At 38.5% G+C, this 27,236-nt stretch overlaps 1 protein-coding gene across 1 annotated transcript in view; it reads left to right on the forward strand.

Moving 5' to 3' along the window:
• Stau2 (staufen double-stranded RNA binding protein 2) overlaps positions 1–27,236 on the forward strand; it is a 236,767-nt gene that overhangs the window by 57,018 nt on the left and 152,513 nt on the right. The window contains exons 4-7 of the mRNA XM_035440003.1: positions 10,695–10,854; positions 12,137–12,244; positions 14,782–14,994; positions 21,320–21,457. Of these exons, the coding sequence (XP_035295894.1) occupies positions 10,695–10,854; positions 12,137–12,244; positions 14,782–14,994; positions 21,320–21,457 (619 nt within the window). The remainder of the gene's footprint in view (positions 1–10,694; positions 10,855–12,136; positions 12,245–14,781; positions 14,995–21,319; positions 21,458–27,236) is intronic.

Here is a 27,236-nt window from a genome sequence, read left to right on the forward strand (position 1 = left end):
AGATTCAGAAGGTCTGAGGGTGATTACTGTCATTGATCTGACAATCCTTGTATTGCTGCAATCTGACAGCCAATCTCTGGGAGGCAATTCTAGCTAATAAACTGTAATTGTACTTCTATATATAGTTTTTCAGTTTGGTTTTTGAAAAAGAGTTTCATATGTATACCTGGCTGGCCTCAACTCATAGGTGTCCCCCTGCCTTTGCCCCTTGAGTGCTGGGATTAAAGGTGTGCCCCACCAGGCCTGGCTCTATAAATCCACTTTAAAAGCCCTACAGTTGCTATTTAAAGACTACATTTATTTCTAATGATTGTGAGAATATGATACAAAATAATTATCCATTAGGCTGATTTTATTGCAGAGGAGAAGATAAAATGTGTTTTATAAAATAATTGATTAAATATACCTGTTCCTAGGCATATATATGCATTTTAATTATAATTTTTATAATGTGTTAGAGCCTACATTTTCTTACAGAAATATAGCTCAAGATTAAATATTGGGCAACAGTGGGAAAATGGAATTTAGTATGAAAATATTTGCTTCATGTTAACTTTTTTATGAATGCAGCTAATGCATAAAGTGAATTCAAGCTGTAAAAACAATTAGCTGGGAAAATGCCAAGTAAGCTTTTTATATTCCAATAAATAACTATTAACTTACAAGTTATTGTTGTCATTAAACTATATGCAGATGTACAACCAGATTCACTTAGATTTCAGTGAAAGAGACAAAATACTACAAGTGTGCAGTAAGTCTAATTACCATTCGGCTTGACATCCAAGCACATTGATCCTGCTGTAACACCGCTGATGTAATGTCTCTGTGTTGCTTTGGGGAGTATTTGCCATGGGCAAACATCCAAAGTTGATAGTTAATTTTGATCAGCAAAAACACCAGAGGAGATGTCTGGGTCGGACATTGTAACAAAGCTGTTTCTGGAGCTCACAGAAGCTTTAAAGGTGGCACTTTCCTCCTGTCCATTTGACTTGTATTCTAGCCATCACTGAGTCATTTATCCATGAAAAGATAAAAAAAAAAACCTTTAAATATATATTTTTAATATTTTATACTTCCCTGCTATATAAAATTTTAAAATGCAAAACAAATATTTCTGGACTTAATATTGTAGGGAAACAAGTATTTTGACTATTTTCTAGGAATAGTTTCATAGTTGTTTTGTGACTAAAAAGGACTTAAGAGATTTTTTATACTACACAAGGAAAATTTTCAGAGAAGCATTAACCATAGATATAATGGAACTGTGGAAGAATTCATGTAACTCACAAGCTATGTCTTAGTATATTTCTTACTCATAGGAATCTGCTAGATTTTTTTTAGCAGGTCATATATAGAAAATATAAAATAAATTAAGATTGTATTTCTTTAAAACATTTCACAAAAGATTTAAGGTACACAGTATATGTACACTTATTTATTTATTTGAAAAGCTGTCCCTAAATAAATGTACAGCTATGCTATGCTATTACACCAAAAATGAAGTAATTTCTACCTAGATTATTACTTTCGTAAAGTTGGGAAAATTGACATAATCGAAGTCAGTCTTCCTCCTGATCAGTCTCAATGCAAGGCTTTTTCCCCAGGGCATCTGTGGAATAGATGGAACCAGTTTATCCCGCTCTATATCTCAAAATCTACAAAAGGTATTTGAGAAACATTCTTCAGTTACATTTCTTAAACTGTGAAGTAACTTTTATTATATCCCAATTAAGAGGTTTAGTAGATTAAACAGGTGACTCAGGAAGGATACCAGCTCTTACCCAAGGCTTTCTCAGGGTATTTCATAGACACACTGATGAAACCTCATGAGGACTTTCATTGCCAGGCAGTTAGAGAACACTGTAGTATGTTTCCTCTTGAGCACACCATAGTGTGAACAATAAAAGGTATATGGGAAGACAAGTTCATTAGTCTTATGCTTATGCTGCAAATAACACCATGAAAATAAATTGAGTACCCAACACAAGAACTTAGAGGAGGAATAACAAACAAGAAAGGAAAGTAAGTGTGGGAATGTTAGATGGCTACATAAAAAAGATAGGAAAGATACTTGAAATACAACATTTTGTTTTTACTAAGACCTATTAGAATGTATAAATACGTGAGCAAATATGCATTTTTAAGCACAGATAGGCAGAATATGGGTTGCTAGTGGGATGTGGACATTTCAGCTGTGAAGAAGTAAAAAAGTCCTCAAGAACTTTAGGATACATTAACTCATGGTAAAAATAATCTTAGAACCTGAACGAACAATGTAGTTTTGTTGGGAGATGGAAATTTACTAGATCTACCTTGGAAGAAGATAAAGATTTGGATTTCTGTGAAATTTCAAGAACAGCTAGTTGGGCAGGTAGCCACTCTGTATCACCCACAATCCTGTAGAAAAGTAGTTGGCCTGGATGGCTTCCCAGAAAAGTTTTACTGGGTCTTTGTAAAACAAGGAGCAGATTGTGTTAAGGCACTGAAAATAACCTTGGCAGCTGACTAGCAGTGCTTGTGTAGAAGACAAAGGTATGAGTGGAAAGGCCTAACTATAAAGTCAGTGAACAGAACTCACAATGCTTTGACTTCTTCTAGAGATGTAATGTTTTGCTACTAGGAAGTGGGGCAGTAAAGCTTACTCAACTGAAAGGTGAAGAAATATCAAGTCAGTGCTGTCTACACAGACACTGAAAACACAGTGGGGTGTTTAAGTTCTGTTCTTGACTCTATAAATAATTATGTTCTAGATATTGTAAAAATATACCCTACAGATGTACATTTGTTCCAATTCTTGCTTTCTCTCTCTTCCTCCTCCTGCCCCTTTCATCTAGTCCAGTAGCCAGTGTTGTACTTTCTGGAGATACAACAGTTGTGCCAGTTAGTAAGGAACAAGTCAGGAACAACCTCTGCTCACTGCTCTTAGTCTTCTCTTAGAGACAGAGGCCAGTACAACTGAACTGTGGAAATGGAACAAGTTACAACTTATAAGCTCAGATTTCAGAGATGTGGACTAAGAGATGAGGAAGAAACTGGGAGGTGGGGCAATGTCTCAGTCAACTTTCAACTTAGAATGTCCCCAGTGCTCCCTTTGGTGATTGGTGTCTTTCATATAACACTAGCTCAGAGAGATATTCTGCATCTGTCAGATCTCCTAGGTCCAGCTAGATCTGAGTGGTCCTTATATTCACAGGTAGCATGACTTTACATCTCATGCTTGTCAGTTAGTTCAGAGGCAACACAGTTCAGGGGTTGAACATGGCTCCCGGTGAGACTGGGTAGGCCCAGATACCAGCTCCCATTGAATGGTCTTGGGGAGGCTGGTTTGAAATTGAGTTTGTGGTGGCTTGGATGATCTAAATTCTAGTGTCTCCTTTTGCCATTATTGTGTTAATGCTGTGATCATGATGATTAATGTAGACATGGTTTAGGGAAGGGGCAAGAATAGTGGATGTGAGTAACTAGTGAGGTTCCTAGCAGCAAGCCTCTGAGAGCATCCTCTACCTGACACAGTTGTCAGTGTGGAGGCATTTCGGTGACAAATGTTGACTGCTGTCTTCTCACTCTCGGATCCAAAATTCTTGCCCTTTTATTAATTTACCAACTTTAATTTGAACACAGGTTTACCTTTGTTGAGTTGATTCTGCTGAACATTTCCATTTAATTTCAGAGTGGCTAAAGACTTGAAACTGTGATTGCTGCCATGCCATTTAATTTATCACTTTGAGATACTCTATCCCAGAATTTCTTTTGTGTCCTTTGTATATTTCCTCCTAGGCACTTAAGGCATAATTAGGTGAGTTCTACAAACAGAACAGGGGCAATGTCCTCACACCTGTAGCACAAATTCTAATTGTTCATAATAATAAAAGGTCAGAGTCAGATATTGGGGTTCAAGCTGAAGATCAGAGAAGCAAAGCAGCCAGCTACTAGATAGTTCTTCCCTCTACCAATGCTCAGACCAAAGGGGCGGTCTTGTCCTCAGTCTGCTTAGACTGCACTGTTCTGAGATTGCCTGCTCATCAGACTGCTTAGACTGCTTCTCAGACTGTACTATTCCTCAGACTGCATCTCTCTCTTGTCTCCTCCCACTTATATTCCTCTCTCCTCCCAGCCATATCACTCCTGTCTCTACCTCCCTAGTGCTGGTATTAAAGGGTAGTCATTCCAAGTGCCGGGATTACCTTTGTGTGAGCTCTGTTTCTCTTTTAGACTGGATCAATTTCCTGTAGCCCAGAGTGGCCTTAAACTGACAGAGATCCATCTGCCTCTGTGCTGAGATTAAAGGTGTGTACCACCACTGCCTGACCTCTATGACTAACTAGTATGGCTGCTGGTATTAAAGGTGTGTACCACCACTGCTCTGCCTCTATTGCTGACTAGTGTGGCTAGTTTTGTACTCTGATCTTCAGGCAAGCTTTATTTGTTAGATCATAAACAAAATATCACTACACACCCCTCTTTTAAAACTCCTTTTCGGATTGCCTGTGAATCTTTTCAAATCAGTCCTAATATTTGAATTCCTTAAAAATTAAAACTCAGACCCCATAAAAGATTATTTTCAGATTTTATAAATGTGAAGAAAGAACTATCTTGGCATTTTATATATGTACAAGTTTGAAAATGTGCCAAGACTACTTTACAGCCTTATGATAAAACTTGTTATTTTTCTGTTGCAAGGGAAAGAATTTGGGTTAGAGCTGCCAAAAGTGTACAAAGAGTAAAAATAATCAAATGTCATTTGAATTCTAAGTCTTGGCCTTTAGAATTTCTTAATCATAGGTTCTGCAAATATTTTACAGATAAGTAGTAAACTGAGATAGAAAGCTTAAGTGACATTCTGTTTTCAGTCTGAATTATAAAAAAAACAGAGCCCCAGCCTCTCCCTATTAGATCAGAAGATAGGATGTTCATGTGCTTTGGACATAAACCTGGAGGGGAGATAGGAACGTCTAAGCTGTATTGAAATTTATGAGTAGCACTGTCAAATGAAATGAGGTAATTATTTTTCAATTTTTTATGTCCTAATGTTGTTTGGAATGTATCTTTCTCACCTTGTAAAAGTGATATCTAGGAACGTGAGATGCTGAAAAATAAAGCAAGTGCTGGATGGTAGGGAGGACAGATGGGGTTTGGTTGTTTAGAAAGATAACATAAAGGAGTTGAGAAAGAAGGCTTTAAGTGAAGTCACTTTAGGGAGGACAGCAAGATTGTATAGTATAGAAGACTGCCATAATAACACATGTGAAGGGAGTTTTCCTTTGCTTGAAAACTGTATTAGGATGTAAAATATTAATTTAAAGGACTCCTGTGTTCTTTCTTGATTGTTGTATGGTCTCCTGTCTTGAAGATAGGGCAAATATGAAGGCTTCTTGTGTATCTAAGGAAAGGGACGCTTTTACATTTACAGTTTTTTTTGCGTTTACCCCCTGCCCCACCACCACATGCACAACCAAGTAGGAAACAATGGAGCATGGAAAAGAAGCCTTGTGAGTGGCTTTTGTACAATCTAGGCTGTTTAGCAGTGTGGTTCTGACTGCCATCGTTTTCACGTTGCACCATTTGATTGTCTATTTGAACTTCATGCTCTGGAAGCCCAAGAAGTCACTTGGAGTGCTCTTTATTTCAGCAGTCATGTGGTGACATGCCTGCATCTCTTAGTAGCCCTTCATTTAGGACCCTTGCATTAGCTTCTCTGGGTACTAAGAAGAAAAATGACCAGAGCTGGAAGATAGTAAGGCAGAGTTTTAGGAACTCTATTTCTTTATTTATGTGTTTGTTTATTGTGTGTGTGCATGTGCATGTGTATGTGTGTGTGTGTGCACGCAAAATGTGTCTGAGTGCGTGCGTGCGTGCGTGCGTGCGTGCGTGTGTGTGTGTGTGTGTGTGTGTGTGTGTGTGTGTGATAAGAGCTCATATCACAACACATGTGAAGTCAAAGGTTTTCCTCCTTTTAGCCTTCAGGTTCTAGGGATTGAGTTGTCTTCAGATGTGGTGACAAGCACCTTTACCTTCGGGGCCATCTTGTTGGCCTTAGGGAATTTTTCAGGATTTTCTTGAACCCTGAAGTTAGACATACTTGAACTTGACTCTCAACAACTCTACTGGGGAAAGTTGTTAGCTCTCAAAGTGAACCTCAGGACCTTTCCTGTCATGCTGGGCTACCGTAAGGATAAATAGATCCCCAGTATTAGTAATACAGACTTACAGTGAACAGTAAGGAGTGGTTAGAACCCTCCTTTGATGCAGTTGCCTGTTGGCCAAGACAGTCCTGTGCAAGGATAGCTTAGAGCATTGACTCTGAGACAGTTAGTGGGCAGAGTCATCAAGGCAACCCAGGGACCTCTGCTGCAGAGACTGATTCAGAAGACAGTGTTGGAATGTGGATTTTAATTAGGACATAAAACAGTTCTGGTGAAGCAGAGCCACACTGTGGAGGCAGTGGGTGGGGGAAGCCCACTTAATCATTGCACAGTAGGGTTTTCCATGGTTCATCTCTTAACAGTAGTAACAGTATGGGAACCTAAGCTTTGAACAGAGGTGTCTAGCTGCATAGTTTCATATATTCTCATTTGTAGAAATAAGTTCATCATATGTTGAATGTTCATTATCAAAATTGAGCTTATTGTTTGAAAAAATACAAACAGAAGAAGGACCATCATTAAGTAGAATGCACCACCTTTGAAAGTTAATAAGCCTTGAGTATTCTTTACCAAAGGAAGTAAGTATTTAGTGACAAGGACCTCTGCACACAGTATTCTGTTTGATGAAGATTTCTTCGTCATTTCTCCTGGACTGCAGTCTGGATGCCATTAATCAGAGTGCTCTGGCTAATCTTAATTGTCATGGTGCTCTGAGGAGATGTGATGTGTAAGATATTCAAACCATGTGGGCTGTATTACTAAGAATCATTGCTAAGCCAGAGGATGAAGGGAAACTGGAATGAAACAACTCAGGCATCAGGTCTTGGTATTTCCTGTTGTTACTACTAGAATATTTTACTTTTTATGTAAAAAATGCAATATACTTAATTTTCCCTCTGATATTTATATGGTATGATTTATATATACATATATATCAAAATGCATGCCTACACACATACATAAAGCCATATTTGATGGCCCAAAGGAAGAGTCCCCAAGGGCTCTTTAGTGTGCAATTAATATTTTGGTCAGAAAAATCAGCAGATTGTTTCAGTATGGTTATGTGTTATGACATCATATTCCAGTAAAGTTATAATGAACAGAAATTTTGTTTGTCTCTGTGGCAAACCAAAATGAGTTTTGTAATTGTCAGCAGACCTTAGTGATTACAGTGGCGCCCACTCCCTCTCCTGTAGTTAAAGGTCTCAGCATTCCAGTTGTGGACCTCTATTTTCAGAAGTTTATAATTAATTGTAAGCATTTGCTCTACGGGGAATGCTTGCCATGTAAGATCAGTTCAGGAGGTGATTTCTGATTTCAAGTAGTGTATCTTGAAGTTTTATAGAACCGATTAAATATGTACGGGTCTAAGGAGGTGGGAAGTAAAGGTTGTGGATGACTGAGTGGTATATATACATTATTCATATTAGTGTGTTGAAAGTTTTGGATTAAAGGCATGAGTAGTAAGCTGCAGGGAGTTGTGCTTTCAGCACCCTGTTTAGTTATTGTAATCAAAGGAAAAAAGATTGCAGTTTAAAATTCTTTTTAGTCTTTAGGTGTTAAAAATAGTATTTTACTGTCACCATTTCTTTCTTTTTTATGTTATCCTAATTTAAAAATAAGGATACTTATATTCACTTAAAACACCTTATTTTAAACACACACACACACACACACACACACACACACACACACAGTAGAAAACTGTGAGCCATAAAAACCAATGGTTAGCATTTAAAACTTTACTTTTTCTGTTGCCATGCTCTAGATTTCTCCAGTCCCTTAGACACTGTTGATTATCCCTATCCCCGACATTATGTTGTAATTTCTTCTCTGGCTCTGACCCTCTTTTATCCTGTCCTCTGCCATCTATTGTTTCCCCTGCACTTTGATCATAGGCATTAATCAGAGTCCGGCCTCAGGCTCTCTCTAGGTTCCTTTACATGTGTCCTTTCCAGGTGTTTATCCACTCACACGGTCTCAATTATTGCCTTACTAATCTTTTTGTTATTGGTGCTGATCTTCATCTTCAGTAAAGCTTCATTGATTTAGTCCCATTTGCCCGGTAAACTTTAACATTGTGAACTCTCTCCAGTTTTATCTTGGACTGTGTGAAGAATACCACAACTTGGATGTTTAATAACCATTTAAAATATGTTGTGATTTCAAGTTGGGGGTATAACTTGAAGTTATACTAGAGTACTTGTCTACCACATGCAAAACCTTGGGTTCAGTCATGAGCATGAAAAGAAAAAAAAGCAGGACCTCAATGGACTTTGGTTTGAAGACATTTTCCAGCAGTGGAATAATTTTTTAACTTAATTTTTAGCATTAAAATTACAGATCCATTATTCCATCAAAATCAATCCTGTTCATAGCACTAAGTCACTCAATTCAGTGATCATACTGTCCAGTCCTAGTTTTACTTTGTCGTTACTCAGGTGTCATGGCATTATGACCCTGTGTTTATTGGTCTTTCTGTTAGCTCTATGTCTCACAGGTCCTTATTTTTCTCTTTTTTTAATGCCATCTCTATATTGATCATTCCCACATTTAATCTTCACCTTAGACCTCTTTATTAGAGCCCAAACTCATAAATGTGATTCCCACATGTCTGCTGAAGGTCTGATTTCCCTAACAGCTTCATTTTCCAGAGTAGAGTTGCTGGTGTCTATCTGGAACACCCATATCCCTTGTGCAGTCTTAGTGTTCCACTGAGTGCTCTCTTCTAAGGCTCTGGGGTGACTTTGAGTCAGTTTGAAGATGTCCTGAACTTGTTGAGCCAGTCCATCATCAGGGGCCTACTGGTAGGCTTTTGTTTCAGGTTGAGGAAGGAGGCTGAGGAAGAAAGTGGCCATCTTGAAAACTGGCCACCTTTATTACCTAGCCATGGCCTCCCTCCCTCCTTGCCTGTCTGTCTAACTCCTGATCTTTAACTTCCTACATAAGAATGAACTTAAATACTCCTCAGCACCACGTCAGAGAAATGCACATCAAACTTCCATATCAAATGCAGTGGGAGTCCAGAATAGGAGAATAGGGAGCTCTCATATCCCATTAGAATGTAGGTTAGTATATTCATTATGGAAAACAGCAGAGATTCCTTAAAAACAGCAACATCAAAACCAACAGAACACACTAAACTTAGAAACAGAACTACCTTAGTCTCCCCAGTGGAACTGATTTTGAAGACACATCTACAGCAATATTCACGGTAGCCAAGATTTGGAATCAACCTAGGTATCAGTGAACAAATAGCTAAAGAAAGTATGATTAACAATGGAATGTTACTCAGCCATAAAAAGAATGAAATTGTTTTATATGCAGCAGCAGGGGTGAAGCTGGAGAACATTCTATTAAGTGAAATGAATCAGGCATAGAAAGAAAAGCACTGTATGGTCTCACGTACAGGAAGTGTTACATGAGTTCTAATAGGTCTCAATAGTAAAAGCCCAATAGAGGAAAATGCTGAGAGATCAGAGAGACAAAGGAGCAAAACCACAGCCACCTTACACACTCAACTTCCCAGCCCAAAAGAGACTGAGCTCCTGTCTCTTCCCACCTTATCACTTCCTGTGTGTCTGTACAGACCTCCATACCTCTATGGTTAACTAGTGGCTAGCTCCACCCTCTAATCTTCAGGCAAGCTTTATTTGTGCAAACAAGATATCATCACAAGGAAGCTAATAAATTTGATATTAAGAAAGGTAGAGAGTAGAATAGTAGTTACCAGATTCTGAAAAGGGTGTTCAGCAAGAGAGAATGGGGAGGAAATATTTAATGGGGTTCAGGGTTCATTGGGTTATAGGAATGATGTATATGTTCTATGCAGTATAGTAGAAAAACCATGGGTAATAAAAGTTAACTCAGTATTTCAACAGGGAGCATTTTGAACATTCCCAGCACAAAGAAATGGTGCATTTCTGAGGTAGTACACATGCCAGTTACCCTAATCTGATTGTTACGCATTGTGTACGTGATGAAATGTCACTGCCTTCTGAAATATGTACGGGTGCTGTGGCCAGTTTAAAATAAACATTTTTTTAAAATAATGGGTGTAAATTCTTCAGTTTTTGTTATGTCATGTGATGTCTTTATTACTTTATATCATACTCTCTGCCCCCATAGCACTAGTACAGCCATTATTTACTATGAGCCCAGTAATGTACTTGCAGCCACCTAAAAGTGCTCGCCTGTCTCCAGCTTCTGTAATGCTTCCCATTTTCAGTCACAAACTATTCCATTCTCATCTGTCAAGACTAACTAAAACTTCATTAGAAAATCTCCTGTGATACCGTTAGATAGTGTTCACTGCATTCACTTATGTTTAATGTTACATTTTTCATGGAAGTCAGTGTACACTGTTATGTGTAGATATGTTGACTCACATTTTACCTTAGAAATATATTCATGAGTTTAAGACTGTATTAGGGTTAGTAAGAGAACATGCAGTACATCCCATAGTTATTACCATTTTAAGTGAATAATCTATGGTTATGGTTATAGACTGATACTGAGCTACCTACTAATGCTTGTGTTTTCTTTTTGTAGGTATCATTGCCCAATGCCCAAGATTTTTTATGTTCAGTTGACTGTAGGAAATAATGAATTCTTTGGTGAAGGGAAGACTCGACAAGCTGCCAGACACAATGCTGCAATGAAAGCCCTTCAAGCTCTGCAGAATGAACCTATTCCAGAAAAGTCTCCCCAGGTGTGGTGCTGCTGAGTGTGACAGTCTCTTTCCTGTGCCTCCCTGGGGACGTTACTGAGCAGACAAATAAAGTAATTGTATACTAACAGAAATAATCTGTTCAGCTAGAGAAGGGGCATGACAGTTTGCTCTCACATGCCTGTTACTATACTAAACTCACACATTCCTTCCGGGAAGACCTCGGCTCACCAGTGGAAGTCACTTGCCAGGCAACATGCATGTGTGTATAAAGATGGAAGGTAACATTCATTTGCCTTACATTTAATGTGCCTTGTATTGGGAAGAGATTACATTGTGTGAACCTGAGATCAAGGAATGTAGGCAAACACCACAATGGATTTCAGCAGTTCAGGGAGTTGAACAGAGGGCCTTGTGCTTTAAAGACAACACTCTTTCAGCTGAGCCACATCCCCAGCCTGAGGTCAAGGAATATAAAGAGGAGGAGATTGCTTGAGAATTTGGAGTCCTACTTTAGTTTTCAAATTAGAATGCTAAGGCTATTCTTGGGTAATTTTACCCATTCTTATGGTTTCATCTACTTTCTCCACTGACTTTAATAATATCTCTAGTTCAGACATTTCCTATAGCCAGCATCTTACTCTTTTCTGCTGAGATATTCAAATCTTACAGTTCCGTCTCCTAGATTATCCTTTCTCCAAACATGGTAGTCTTCCTTTCTTTGAAATTTGTTATAATGGTGGGCATACATGTTTCTCTGCTGGTGCAACTGTTTATGGCAACAGTTAACCATTTCTAATTAGATTGTAAGCCTCCTGATAGCAAGAATTGTTCCTTTATTCCTTTATTCCTTTATTTCATGCTCACTGTTCAGCACAGATGAGACTCTCCAGAAGTATGTACTGCATAAGTGAATAGGTGATGCTGCTGCTGCGGACACAGTTCCGACTTCTTGGTTTACATCCTGTGCTCTGTCTGTTATGTAAACCCATGGGTCATGTTAGAACAACAGTTGGGTAGTGAGGCAGGTGGGCCTCACTCTACAGTAAAAGATTTGGATCCAAAGAATGTGTGGTTGGGGAGAACGCTTTCAAACTCAACATTAGCTGCTTCTGCTTCAAGCAAAACAAAATGAAATTCAGAAGCCTGGCAGCATAGTCCTTGCCTTATGATAATTCCAAGAGAATCCACTGTATGTCCATGCCTGTTATTTCAAGCTAGACCCACCTGGTTGCAGAACAGTATGAAAGTTATTGTGATGTCTAGCTCCAATGCTACCCTGTTTTTGTTTTATTTTGTTTTGTTTTTGTTTTTTGTGACTTAGAATGGTGAATCAGGGAAAGAAATGGATGATGACAAAGATGCAAATAAATCTGAAATAAGCTTAGTGTTTGAAATTGCTCTGAAGAGAAATATGCCTGTCAGTTTTGAGGTAAGAGTTCATGTGCTTTTCTTTGATTATTTAAACAAGTTAAATGATGTACTAGATTGTTGCAGGAATGCATAAGCTCCTTGGGATCTATTACCATGACATGATTTAGGCCCAGGAGGAATAGAAATCACTGTAATGTTATGAATATTGTGGGTCTCCTTAACTTTTTTGTACTAGGCTTTCTTTATACATGACATTTCAGTTATGACCATAAAATTTGTTTTCTGATCATAATTTTTGTTAATCTATAGAATTCAGTATTTTATTTACCATTAATTTGATTCTATTTAATTCAAGTTATGAGTCAAGCTAATGTTTAGTGATACTATGCTAATATCCACTTCCTTTTAATTGTACAGAGATGAAAACATGTTTGCCCTATTTTGGGGGAGATGCTGGGAATCATACCTAGGACCTTGCCACATGCTAAGTACATACTCTAGGACTAAACTAGTTCCAAAATATGTCTAACATTAACTGACAAATCACCAAAGAGAAATGATACAGACGCTTACAACTAAGTATGTACAAACTAAATGTTTACAAAAGTATATGAAATGTTTGAAAAGAGAAAACCTTAAAAACAATTCTTTAATGCTTTCCATATTAAGAAATCATTATTTTTGAAGCTAATATATAGAAAGTAGGCAAGAATGAAGAAATAAGCTCAAACTGTGAGAAGAATTCTCCTCTAGGTTTTACAGCATTTACCTTCTGGGAAATGCCTGCATTCTACTTATTGAAAGGAACACTGGAATGAGAAACTGCTTTCTTCTGGAACAAGTCATATTACCTGACTTCTTGGCCTATAGCAGGTTGAAAGTAGTGAAATCAGAAAGGCAGGAAGAAAAAGTAGACTGATTGTGGGGAAACTGTGATGCCTACCTAGAGTGTTCAGCACATATCCAAAACTCATTGGAGTGTAGGGTCTTTTAAAGACTAAAATAAATGGAAAGGAAATTTTGTAAGTCACAGCAAATAGCAGTCCTGTATGTTATGGCATAGAGTATTGATATTCATACCGATGATCCACTGTGACAATAAAAGGTTAAACACCCAGTATTCCCCAGTGAGTCAGTAAATCACGTTTGTGTGTGCGTGGTGCCTGTGTACATGCACAGTTGTTCCCTGTGTATGTGTGTACACGAACGTTTGTTTGCAGCCTAGAGGTTGACATAGGGTAAATCATTCTGTGCCTTTTAAGGCAGAAGGAGGGTTGGAGCCAAAACTCAGAAATGAACCAAGGATCTTTCTCTACTTTAATTTTTGGGAAAAGGTCTCTCACTTGGCTTGACTGGCTGGCCAATGAGTGCCAGACATGTGCCTATGTTCATCTCACTCAGTGTTGGGTTTGCAGGCGTGTGCCACAATGCCTGGTTCTTACACAGATGCTGGAGATCTGAACTCAGGTCCTCATGCTTGCACAGCAGGCACCCTACTAACTAGGCCATCTCTCTAGCCCAGTAAATCACTTTTATAATTAATAAGCATGTGCATTGGAATGTAAAAATGAACAGTTGGTGTTTAAATTAGTAAACTTGAGTTACTTGAAAAGTATACTTTTAACTAATTCCTTAGTCTACTAATGTTGGGTTATTAAGATACTATGTTGTTTTTAATTCCTTTTCCTAATTGGACCCCAGTATTAGAAGATAAAATTCCAATTAAGTGGTAAACTGAATACTGTATATTCCTTAGATCAGAATTTTAAAGGAAACTAGGATTTTGAGTATTCAGGAGTTGGAATAAATCTTTCCTCTACAAGACGGTATAGTTTAAATGTAAGAGAATATTGAGTAATCAGGGATATTCCTAGTTGAAAGTTTCATAATTCTTTACACAGAAAACCTACAAATTTTTATGGTCTATCAGTGTACCATCTAAGATCACGTCACCAGAATTCCCAAGAGCTTAAATCCCCTTATGAAAACAGTGTTTGAGGTCTCTAATGGGAGGTTAATTTTTCATCCTTTTTCTGTTTTTGAAAGTCTGCCACAGGTGAATACTTCATAACTCATTGGTGTTTGAAATATGTATAAACATAGACTAAAATGCTATACAATTGTTTTCTGTTCCATTATGATCTTATAGAAACATAGTCAAGTATGTGGTACTATACAATGGACCATTGTATGGTAAGACTTCATCATCTTTGACCTCTGGTGTTTTCCCCTGATAGAGGACACCATTAGATATATTTGTAGTGATGTCATTTTCACTCTTGATGGCTTACATAGTTTGGAATCATAGCTGATATGGCATGTTCTATACTGTCAGCTTTGTGTTCTATAAGGCATGGGGAAACATAACTGATGGTAAATTTCATGCTTCTAGAGATTTCTTTCACCTTTGGTTAATTGAGAATCAGAAATCTTTTACCTGAACACTGCTGATATCATATCTTTAGAATACCTATCTGAAAGAGACTATAATTTTGGCATGATTCTCCAGGTTAGTTGGAGAAACTATTAAGAAAGATTCATGCTAGTAAACACAAATGCTGGTGTGTTGGTTAATATTCTACTTGTATTTAATAGGTTATTAAAGAGAGCGGACCACCACATATGAAGAGTTTTGTTACCCGGGTGTCAGTGGGAGAATTTTCTGCAGAAGGAGAAGGAAATAGCAAAAAACTGTCCAAGAAGCGTGCGGCAACCACTGTTTTACAGGAGCTTAAAAAACTTCCACCTCTTCCTGTGGTAGAAAAGCCAAAACTATTTTTTAAAAAACGCCCTAAAACAATAGTAAAGGTAAGCCTATACCTGTGAATGCCCATTTCTTTTACTTAATTATTGTAGTGACGAGCCACAACATAGTATTTTTGGTCACTATAGACCACGTATATGTGTTTTGTCCTATAAGATCAAAATGGAGCCAAAAATTATATACCATTTTTAATATACTTGTCTATGTTTATATTTATTTATATAATTTAAATATTGCAAACACCACTGAGTTAGAGTTGCCTTAAGTTTCTAGCAAGTAACATGCCCTAAAGGTTTATAACCTAGGAACAATTGTTACACCACACAGCCTAAGTGTGTAGTAGACTATATCATATAGGTTTGTGTAAGTACACTGTGATGTTTACATAGAAACAAAAATCATGTAATGACATTTTCTGAGAATGCATCTCATTGTTAAATGACAAGTGACCATAGTACACTGGCTGTAGGCTCTTGATATAGGTTTCCCATGACAGATCCCTGAACCAATGGTAAAAAAAAACAATATTTTTCTCCCTTCCTTTTTTCTGTCCTGCTCTATCTGTCCCTCCTTCTGTCCCCCCACACTTCTTCCCTGCCTCCTTTTCTAGATCAAGATGTAGATCACGTAATGATAAATTAATGATAATTTTATTCCTTTGTGTATTTGTGCTTCTTAGCATCCATTTTTGTCTCCCTTAATATAGTTTTCATTGTGACCATGTAAAGTAGATGACATTATCCCTCATTTTATTTTATTTTATTTTGTGTGTGATGTGCTTGTGTGTGTATATATGTGTTTGCATGTATGTTGGCAAATGTGCAGTTCAGCTAGCCATCCTGCTTTGGGGATACCAAATCTCTGCTTTTACATTCTGGGATTATAGGCAGGCCACCATGCCACTAGGTATTTTTGTGGGTGCCAGGGATCACTATGGTCCTCATACATGGGCAGTAAACAGATTCATTCATTTTGGACTGCCAACTCACAATAATAATAAGACATGGAGACTTATTAATTATGAAAGCTTGACCCTGGCTTAGGCTTGTCCCATTAGCTCTTATAACTTAAATTAACCCATATTTTTAAATCTACATTCTTTTATGTTGCTCAGTTAGGTTTACTCTGTACTGACCATCCTGCTTTCTCAACATCTGGCTGGCAACTCTGCCTTCCTTCTTCCCAGAGTTCTCTGTCCCTCAAAGTCCCACCTAACCTCTTCCTGCCTGGCTAATGGCCATTCAGCTCTTTATTAAACCAATTGCAGAGACACATCTTCACTCAGGGTAAAGGAATATTCCGCAACAATGAGCAGCAAGTGTTTTACCCTCTGAGCTGTCTCCCAGCCCCTGTTCCTCGTTTTCTAAGTAAGGCCTTACAAAGCATAGTGAAATGCTTTACTCTTTTCTGTTTGGCTATCTTGTGGAGTAGCCTGAACTACGGAGCAGCGGCTTTGGTATCACTGATGCACTGTAACTTCTTAAGTATCAGGACACAGGATAATAATCATATAATAATACAACAGGGACGACAGAAGCATCAAGTGGAAATTGTAAAGCACCCTGTGTACCTGACTTTGTCCCATGCTCTTCGTGCTTTGTCAAGTTTAATCCTCACGGTAGACCTCTGAGATCAATGTGTTACTTTTGTTTCCATTCCATTCCCCAACCTTGCCAAGGAAGAATACAGAACATACAGCTTTTCAAGGCGTTGTAACCAGTTCTTTTATTGTGTCATTTGATTGACATTAAAAAAGGTTAAGAAAAGGCAAAGTTGGGACTGGATTACTTAGCATTTGATACAGAGTCAGATGCTCTGCACTGCTGGAGAGTCTCACATTGCTACTATTTCATTCCTTACTCAGTGCACTTGTCACACACAGGCACATGCACATTTGAATCAAGGACTACAGACAAGAATTGATGATCATTGATGAGTTTCTGTTGTTTGAAGTATAGGGATACGCTTGTATATTTTTGTAGGGTTTTCACCTCTGAGCCTCTGCTTTATTTGAAAATATATGCATTATACAAAAATGAGTAACTACATTTCTTTTTTTTTTCTGAAAACTGACTTTGTTTACTTAGAAGAAAATGTTAGATGTGTATTCTCTGAACTAGCATTCCATGTGTTATGTAAGGAGGAGATAAATAGTAAAAACACATGGCACATGGATCCTCTGATCATGAGGCATGTGCTTCTGAAGAAAAGTGGAGTGCTGTCCTGTGCTCTAAGCACCTTGCTGGCAGCAGGGCACAGCCTTCACAGCCAGTTTTGAGTGTGACTTCCTGGCCTGAGTAAATGGTATCGTGATTCTAATCAAGTGTGGATGATACTTGCACTGCTTCATAAGATTGTCTTTACTGAAGCACTGCACAGGATGCATTAGTAACTATGAAATATTTCTAAACTACTGAGGTAATAATCACTCAAATACTATGATGGTGTATTATCTGATGCTGTCTAGTCATATGAATGTAACCATAATATATATAAAAAAATCCCTAATATAGCATTTAGCTTTTCTGTGATGGAAGAACAGTGCTTTATATAAAAATGGCCACATAAGATTGATTACAACATCTATTAAACTCAGGTCAGTCTTAATAAACTAAGACTGTTAAGATAGATAAAGATACATACATTTCTAAAATGGTATATAACTCTAATTCCTATGTTAACTATAGCCACTGAGAAACAGTTGTTAGAATGGTATCTTCTAGAGCTGGGGTTGGGGGAAACGGTGATTTTAATATATTAATAAGCTTGTTATCCTGGAATGTTTTCCCAGCCTCTTACTCCTCGGCTGGATGACCATCCTGCATTCTTCCTTGTGTACATCACACTTGGAATTACTTGTGCCATGTCTGTCTTATGTAAAATAAAACTTGGAGATTTTCTGAAATGTGGGCTATTTTGAGAAAGGAAGTTCTTATAATGAGCTGGAATCTAAATATTTTAAATATAATTATATTGTAGGCTAATAAATAGATTAGTTTGGAATATTATCTTGAGTTTTTATTATTTTCTTCATGTCTTTATATCTTACTCATCTGGGATGTATGATTCCTTCTGTTCAGTAGAAGTAAGGAATATCTGTGATGAGTTACCTTCATTTTACTTAAAATAACAAAAACTGTCACATTGTCTCATTATCCCTAACGTTTCTGTGATGTATGGAGCTGCCGTCATAACAGGGGCATTTGTGTGTGAGGAACACAGGTTTCCCACCCCAGAGTCACGTTTCAGATCCAGGTAGAAATTTATTTCTACTTGTAGTGTTCGTTGGAAACTGGTTTATTGTGAGCTCCTTTTGGATTTTAAGATGATTTATGGAGTCACCTCCTCACATGTATAGCTTATCAGTTGACCTCTTTGAGTTTTGTCTGTTTTTTAATATAGTTGTCTTCTTTAAGGTAAGATTTCAAAGAAGGCTTTCCAACATTGGAGATAAAATTTTCTGGACACAGCTTTTATAAGACTGCCCTTACTGGTTTTTAGGGTAATCTGAGACTTGATGTCTAAGTAATAACTTAACTATCAAGGGCATAGTAATTTTCAATCAAGGAAAGAAATCAAGCCACAAATAATGTCCTCAGATTTCCACCTTTACCTGTTTTATTTATGCATATGGTTCATTGTCATAAAATCTATATCAATAGTCATTTCTTTGAGACATACAGACATCATTAGAAGAGCCTGAGATTGAATAGAAATAAAGACATTACAGACAGCCTCCTGTTGGAAGTACAGATTTATTTGAGCAACTTCTAAGTGCCATAGCTTCTACTTAGCATTTTTATCAGGGTCTTTCTCAGACTTTCTAGGTATTGTAAGTGTAAGGTCAAATATTTAGAATGTAGTGAGGGATTATGCTGGTTTAGGAGAGTGGTGGTTGTAGGTTCTTCAAGATTCATGACTACCCTATTCTTGGGTAGCTGGCTGAGTTTCCAGCATCAGGCATGATTTTTCTCTTGTTGAGCAGACTGTAAGTCCCAACTAGAGACCTTCTGGTTACCTCCAGGGTATGTATGTGAGCCACCGCTATACCCTTAGAGTTATTGTGCCATGCTGGTATTTGGTGTGATTCAAGGGCACCAGAGCTGGGTAGGACTGCTGGTTATCATCCTCCTATGGAAGCTCTCATGCCTTCTGGTCCTATGAAAGCTGGGCCTCAGGAGGAGGCTTTGGAGCCTGTTCCAGCTCAAGGGCTTCTGAACTCTGTGCCTGCAATGTGTGGTGTCTTCAGCAAGAGGGACTTACCTTCCACCTCTGTTTGGCAACCAAGAGCGGTGGCAATAGTCTGTAACACTTTGTGAGTCTCTGACAGCCCTGACTAACACCTCAAAACAGGTATTCTCAGGCATGGCCTTGGGGGTTTTATTAGATAGTCTTTGGGTCATGGAAAGACACATGGTTAGCCTACATGTGAAAATTGCATTTATACATGGACTTACATGTATCACAGTTTTTGTTTTAGTTAATAGTATGATTCTTTATGGCTTTTAAAGACAGTTTTACTGTTACTTTATCTTTCCCTTCTTTTTTATTTAGCCCCCTCCCAGTCCCTAATTAGAGCCCTCCCCCATTTCTCAAGTCTGATCACTTACATTTTGCAAGTGACCCTTTATAATTTCTTTGACCTCTAGTTTTGTATGTGGTAGACTTTAGCAAGAGCTAACCATCTCCATTGCTCTCTCATGTCCAGCCTAGCAATTGCAGCTGTGAGGTTTACAATCTGTTTTTTTAAAAATTATTTATTTTGTGTTAGTGTGTGCACATATGTGGAGGTCAGGGGACAACTTGGAGGATTCAGTTCTTTCTTTTCCCACTGGTGAGTTCTGGTGAGTGAGCTCAGGGCATCCGGCTGTGCAGCAAGCGCCTTACCCACTGAGCCATCTCGCTGACTCTGAGGTTTGCAGTCTTTCACTCTTTTCCTAGTTTCTCCTTTACAGTCTTTAGAGAAATGATTCCCTAGTGTGCTTATGTGTTCTACACCATGGGTTCCACATTGTTGCTTCATAATTCACAGGCGCCTCAAATTCAGTATCCAGAATTTGTCATGTTCTGTTGTAACTCTTTCTTCATCTAGTGGCTGGCAGCACCCACCATTTAACACTAGATTTCTTTTTACCCCTTGTATCCAGTAAATCATCTGATCCTGTTAATACCTCACCAAAATATTTCTCTAGTTCTCTCTATCCCTTCTGCTCTGCTTTCTGTTAGCTAGGTAACAATGTACTTTATAGTTTGGAATACTCAGGACTGTTTTTAGTTCAGGAGTTGAAGGCCAGCCTGGCAGCATAGTAAGCTGCCACCTCTGCCCTCCTCCTGCCTCCTACAAGCTTCTGTTATTCCTCTTCTGTCTTAGTTAGGGTTGTTATTGCTGTGATGAAACACCATGATCAAAAGCAACTTGAGGAGGGAAGGGTTGATTCAGCTTGTGCTTCCACATCATGGTTCATCATTAAAGGATGTCAGGGCAGGACTAGAGCAGGGCAGGCATCTGGAGGCCGGAGCTGATGCAGAGGCCATGAAGGGGTACTGTACTGCTTACTGGCTTACTCATCATGGCTTGCTCAGCCTGCTTTCTTATAAAACCCAGGACCACCAGCCACAATAGGCTGGGCCCTCCCACATCAATCAGTAATTAAGAAAATGCATTACAGGCTTGCCTACAGCCTGACTTTATGTAGGCATTTCTGTATTAAGGCTTCCTCCTGCCAAATGACTTTAGCAAATGACATAAAATTATCCAACATACCTTCTTGCCTGTTGGGGCTGTTGGATTTCTCAAATTTTCCAAGCTGGTGGATATATATTCATACTTCACCATGGCTTTAATTAATATGCATTTGCCAAATTCTAATGAAGTTGTAGTCTTTTCTTTTTTCCATTTCCATTCTTATGATACATTTGTCCATCACTTTTTAATATTATCTATTTATCACTTTTTACTTCTCTTCCTTTTCTTAATATTTTTTTAGAAGTTTCTAAAGGTATGTTTTGGAGCCTGGATCCATTTGTTTAAAGTTATATGTTTCAAATATTTGCTCAAAGTTCATGTCTTACTCTGTCCTGTTCCATTTTCTGTTGTTATTTGTGAGCAACTCTCCCACCTGAAGAGATGACCCTGTTTTAAAGCATAAGCGATGCAACTTATCTCCACTATCTCTGAGCCCCAATCCTGTGGAAGCCTAAATGTTGGATCCATTTGACAAATTTCTGTTGCAAATCGTCTAATGAATTTGATTTATCTCTTCCCTTCCGTTTTGGTGCACTGGGGATGCTGTGGAGACCACTGCTTTTTCTAGGCTCTAATAAGTTTTGCAGTCAAGATTCTGAAATTTTTCTTAAATTATTTTTTAGGCTGGACCTGAATATGGTCAAGGAATGAATCCCATCAGCCGCCTAGCCCAAATCCAACAGGCCAGGAAGGAAAAGGAGCCTGATTACGTCTTACTTTCAGAACGAGGAATGCCTCGACGTCGAGAGTTTGTCATGCAGGTATTTTTAGCTATCATAGTAAATATTTCTGAACTCAATGAAAAGATTGAGACATTCCCAGGGTGGCACAGTGATGTGGTGAACTCAGGCTGGGCATTGGAAGGATGTGTAACTATGTTTACACTGTAGAGCATTCTTTTTCGGCTTACCCATCAACTTGGAAACATGCTGGTGTCAAGGACATGTTAGATAGACAGCATGAGATTTGGAAGGGCCTGTGAGTTCACATGGGTTATTTACCACAGTTTATCATTTAATGTCTGTCTCTTAACTTTTCATGTTGCATTTTGCAGCCAGGGTGACTAACTATTATGATCAGAAACAAAGAGAATTAGAAACAAAATAAGAAGGGTAGATGTAAGGGCTGGAAATGGGCCAAGGGCATAAGGTTATGGAGCTCTCTGGAGAATGTCTGGCCTGGCCAGCTGACCATGGTGGAGACTGAGGGAGAGACCTAACTCTATTTTTCAGCCAAGAAATTTGAGGACTGGTTGCTCTGTATGAGCTACAAGTGAGGTCAAATCCCCAAGTTGCCTTGTTCTTATCAAGCCTGGACCGATCCATTTGTGTTTGTCAGTTCAAGCCATACTCCTGGGCCAATGTTGATTCTAATTTCTTATTAAGAAACATATCCAAGGCTGGTGAAATGGCTAAGTGATTGAGAGTGTGTACTCCTCTTGCAGAGGACCCAAGTTCAGTTCTTAGCACTCCATCAGATAGTTCATAGCATCACAACAGGCAGTTCATGACTGCCTCTAACTCCAGCTCCAGGGGGTGGGGGTGGGGGTGGGGTGGGGTCTCAGATACCCCTGATCTCTTTGGGCACCTTACACTTGGAGTCACATATGTACACAGAGACAAGTACAGATGTGTTTGTGTGAACATATATGTGCACGTGCACGTTCGAATGTGCACACAGACATTAAAATAAATCTTTAAAAGAACATTGAAAAGTGGGAAGAAAATAGTGTGCTGGACCCCATATGTCTTTGCCACTCTGGATTCAGCTGTAATGTCTCACTTTCCTCTTGATTTCTTTAAACCCTCTATAAAAAATTTAAAGCTAACTTCTACCCTTGTTGTTTTAGACTTAACCTAGTACATAGCTCTGAAAGTTATATTTTTCTTACAGTAATATTTATTAGAAGAATCTAATAACCAGTGTGTACTTATTCTTTATTGTGTTCAAACATTAAAATTTTTCTGTTGTGAAAGAAACTTAGAGTCAAACCCAAGGATCTTACCTTTCATACAGTACAGATAAAATCAACAACTATTTACCAAGTGTTGAGTATATATCGGTATCTCAACATCCAAACATGGAACCTTGTATTAATTAATTACTCACACATAGCTAAGTTTGCACTTCTGTATGTATGTGATACCAGGTATTGATAAATACTGGGGGTATAATAAATGTTTACTATGTAGTTGTTGCTTTCCTGTCAGACTTCTGAAAACCCCAAGGTTCAGAGTTAGGTATTTTCCTGTGGTTGGCAAACACAGAGTGTCTAGGTATCATTAGGACCCAGAGCACTGCTCTAGCATTTTCACTAACTAGAATATATTAATTGTTTTTGCATTCTTAGCTCTTAAGAATACCAGGATCTGTTTTTTAATACATGCACATATTTGGGTATAATATGCTTTGGGTTGTGTTATACAGTTCCTTTCCATGGAGTATATTGAATCCCCACTTTGAGAGAGTAGTTCAGAGTGTCTTTGGCTAGCTCCCATTTTCATAAACATTCAAGTTAAACAGGGATATTTGGCTATGCTTTTGCATGCTTTCACACTGTATTCATGTATGTTGCCCTCTCCTCTGGACACTCAGTAGATTCATTGCAATATTATAACAGTCTTATTCATGGAAAGGCTTTTGCATAAACTCATAAGCAGTATTGTCATGGTATAATTGAACATGGAAGAAATATATCTGAAATAATATGCTCATTTTTATCTATTATAATTCCCCAAAGTGAGTTTGTACGTTACCAAATGAATACAAGTTACTTGCATTGATTACTGACTAAGAAAAGAAAATTTCCATGACATTATTCAGATAGTTAGTTCCAAAGCAAATTTATTCCTTGGGGGTAGGAGTGTTGTTGTGACTAGAGATTCATGTAGCCTAAGCTGGCCCTGACTCACCTTGTAGCCAAGGATGACTTTGAACTCTGGATTTTAGGTATATGCCACCATGTCTAGCTTTCAGAGCAAATTTCTTTTGTATACCTGGACTAATGAATCTGAGGAACAAAAACCCTTTTCATTTGTCTTGGAGAGAGGTTTTAATTTTCAAACAGAATATAATGACTAAATTACATGTGAGTATGCTGTATTATCATGAATCATATTATACTGTTATACTTTTTTGACTAAGATCTCCAAGTGATTAAAAATATATAAGGCAGATTTCATCAGTCTTAGTGAAAGATAAATGAATTTTTCAGTGCTATTTCTGGACTTTTTAACTTCTTAGTTATTGTTGTGGGTTCAGTGTATGTAAATGATTAGTGAAAGACAAAAGTCTGACCATCTTACATCTGCAGCATAGTAGAGGGCCTCTTTGCGCAGACAGTACTGTTGTAATGTCAAATTGTAATCTTGTAACACCTGTGAGCTTTGTGGGAAGATGACCATGTGCATTTTTTACTTTTATAATCAAGTGATTCTATGAGTGACCATTGTGTGCAAGAAATGAGAACCATGGCCACTCAGCAGTGTGGCCTCTCAGCACAGGGTTCCCCTGGGATACAGCCCACAGACCACTGAATTAATTGCTTACAGACAGTTGTGTGAGGTAAGGGGTGGGTGAGACGGGAAAATGAGTCTGGGAAACACCTGTTAGGAAAGAAGCCATCCTTAGAAAGGATCAGGTCAGGTGGAAACCTGGCAGACACAGGTAAGCACCTGGTGCCAGGATAGGAACAGCATTACAGTCAAGTCTATTAGGAATAAAGCATGTGGAATCTTGGTGGATTCTATGGCAGGCGAAGGTGACCGAGGCTATTTGCTGCTCAGTGATCTTTGGTTTCTGTTTACTTCGGTGAGCCTTTTGACCTCCCAGAGAAGCGGAGGAGGCTTTTGACGCAGCTAGTTTAATCTTTTCACCAACAGTTGTTCCAGAACTGCAAGGGCTGGTGAATCTGGGGAACAAGCCAAGCCCTGTTAAAATAGCAGGTATTAGAAGGGAATAGCTGAGGATGGGAACACATCTTCCTTAGGGTTTGTGCTGAGGTCAGGGTCAGGCCAACACTGATAGGGCAGGGACTGTGAGCTCATGCTGCTGCAAGGAACTGCCACGAGTGTCTGGTACAGCGGTGCTTCTCAGGACAGTCCACTGAAGGCCTCCAACTGGCATCAGGGGGACCTTCTCACTTGGGAGAAAAGCAGTGACCTGTTTCAAAACACTTCACACATTTGCACTACAGATGTGATAGTTTCACAGCAATTCTGCCGTGAATATGTTTGTGGTTTCATGTGCTACAACTGTCATATGGGCTAGCTACTATAATTCCTTGGGAGTACATTCCTTTACTATATCACTTTCATGTTTATGTTTAAGTTTCTATTTTGTTGCCTTTGTGTTGTAGAACAGGTTACTTAAAAGTGATTGATTTACTAAAGCTTAAAAGTAGTGATGGAAATAGTAGCTCAAATAAAAATGAAAATTATGATTAGCTAATTATTACTCAACTGTGGAAGCCAAACAAGAATCTGTATGTTCTAGAACAGGAGGGACAACTGCTGCTAGGGTTTTAGACAAGAACCAAAGCCACCAAGTATAATTAAAAGTATCACGCTGTCCATGTGGAAACTGTATTGACTTGGGCATAAATGCAGTCATTGCTAATACCCACTTGATTGTCAGTGAAATTTTGTGAAAGTGGCATGAAGCTGTTGGAGTTTTATTTTTATTTTTTTTTACCATGTCCTCTTTTATTCAAAATCAATCTATTTATTTATTTATTTTACATCTCAGCCGCAGTTTCCCCTCCCTCTTCTCCTCACAGTCTCCCCCCTCCCCCCCCACACATACTCTCATGGAGCTTTATTTATTTATTTATTTATTTATTTATTTTTTAACAAGGTGATGTTTGGCAACATAACCCAACTTATCAGAAACAGATTATGTGTTGGGGTCTCTTGTTTACTTTCTAATAGCTTTTAAGAATGTGAATTCATGGGGATCAACTATTTTCTGGAGGAAGGCCCTGCATAGGAACCATTTCATATGGTACTGTGTTGTAATTTTGCTTTCTTGTGTATGTGTATGATGGGGGGCAGGGACACAGGCACGCATTCGCGAACGCACGTGCACATACACACACACACACACACACACACACACACGGAGAGAGAGAGGCATTTGTGTGTGTATGGACCTGAGGTTGATGTCAGCAAGCATCCTTACTCTCTTTTCTACCTTATTCAATAAGGCAGGGTCTCCCAGTTAAACCCAGAATTTGCTGCTATGACTGCTTGTTACCCAGCTTATCCTGGGAATACCTTCTTGGCCTTCTGCTTTCAAAGCTCAAATCCTAGGAGAATCACCACATCCTGTGTACACACCCTATGTAGGTTCTTTGGGATCCAAGTGCAGGTCCTCATCTATGTAGCCAATGCTTAACTAACACTGAGCCATTGATCCCCTCCTTTCTACTTTTCATTAGTATCTTTTTAAGAGCAAAAGTAATTTAATAAACTCAGATTTATCTGCCCTTTTCTTATGGTAGCTATATAAAAATTCAGATAAGCAAAGAGGTACTGTGCCTTACTATTCTCCCACAGAACTGTGCCTATTCTTTTTTGTTGTTGTTTGGTTTTGTTTTGTTTTTTGTTTTTCGAGACAGGGTTTCTCTGTGTAGCTTTGGAACCTATCCTGGCACTCGCTCTGGAGACCAGGCTGGCCTCGAACTCACAGAGATCCACCTGCCTCTGCCTCCTGAGTGCTGGGATTAAAAGCTTGTGCCACCAACGCCCGGCCCATGCCTATTCTTAGCACTTTGCTCTGCTATATAAACTCTAGAATCAGCTTGTCAAATAGTGTCAAATACATGTGAGATTTTGATAGGAATTCAGTAAATTTATAGATCGATCAACACATGCATCGCTGTATCACTGTTGCCTATAACCTATAAACATGACACATCATTCTATTAGTATTTTCTCTTTTAAAGATTTATTTATAATTTGTATTTTGTTGTTGTTGTTGTTGTTGGTTTTTTGGTATTTTGAGACAGGGTTCCTCTGTGGCTTTGGAGGCTGTCCTGGAACTAGCTCTTGTAGACCAGGATGGTCTCAAACTCAGAGATCCGCCTGCCTCTGCCTCCCGAGTGCTGGGATTAAAGGCGTGTGCCACCAACGCGAAGTTTATAATTTGTATTTTGTATGTATAAAGTGTTTTGCCTGCAGAGGCCAGAAGAGGGCACCACATCCCCAAGAACTAGAGTTACAGGTGTGGGCCTCCATGTTGGGTGCTGGTGAGCTAACCTGAGTCCTCTGTAAGAGCAGCCATGTTTTAATGCCATTTTGGAGATTCCTCCTTATAGTTCCACTTTTCAATTTAATTTTTATGATTTTATTTCTCTTAGTACATGCCTCTCTAAAATAGTCTTATTCGACTCAGAAAATGTGTGTAGAGGATGGCTCACATATGTTTAAATACATACATGCACATACATTATGCTTAAATTGCTTACAAAAGGTTATGGGAAGTTTGTTGTTCTACACTAAGCAGTTACGATTGATATAGATTTTCTTAAATTCCAAAGCA

This window comes from Cricetulus griseus, chromosome 2 (assembly GCF_003668045.3).
Source record: "Cricetulus griseus strain 17A/GY chromosome 2, alternate assembly CriGri-PICRH-1.0, whole genome shotgun sequence".
Classification (NCBI taxonomy): Eukaryota; Metazoa; Chordata; class Mammalia; order Rodentia; family Cricetidae; genus Cricetulus; species Cricetulus griseus.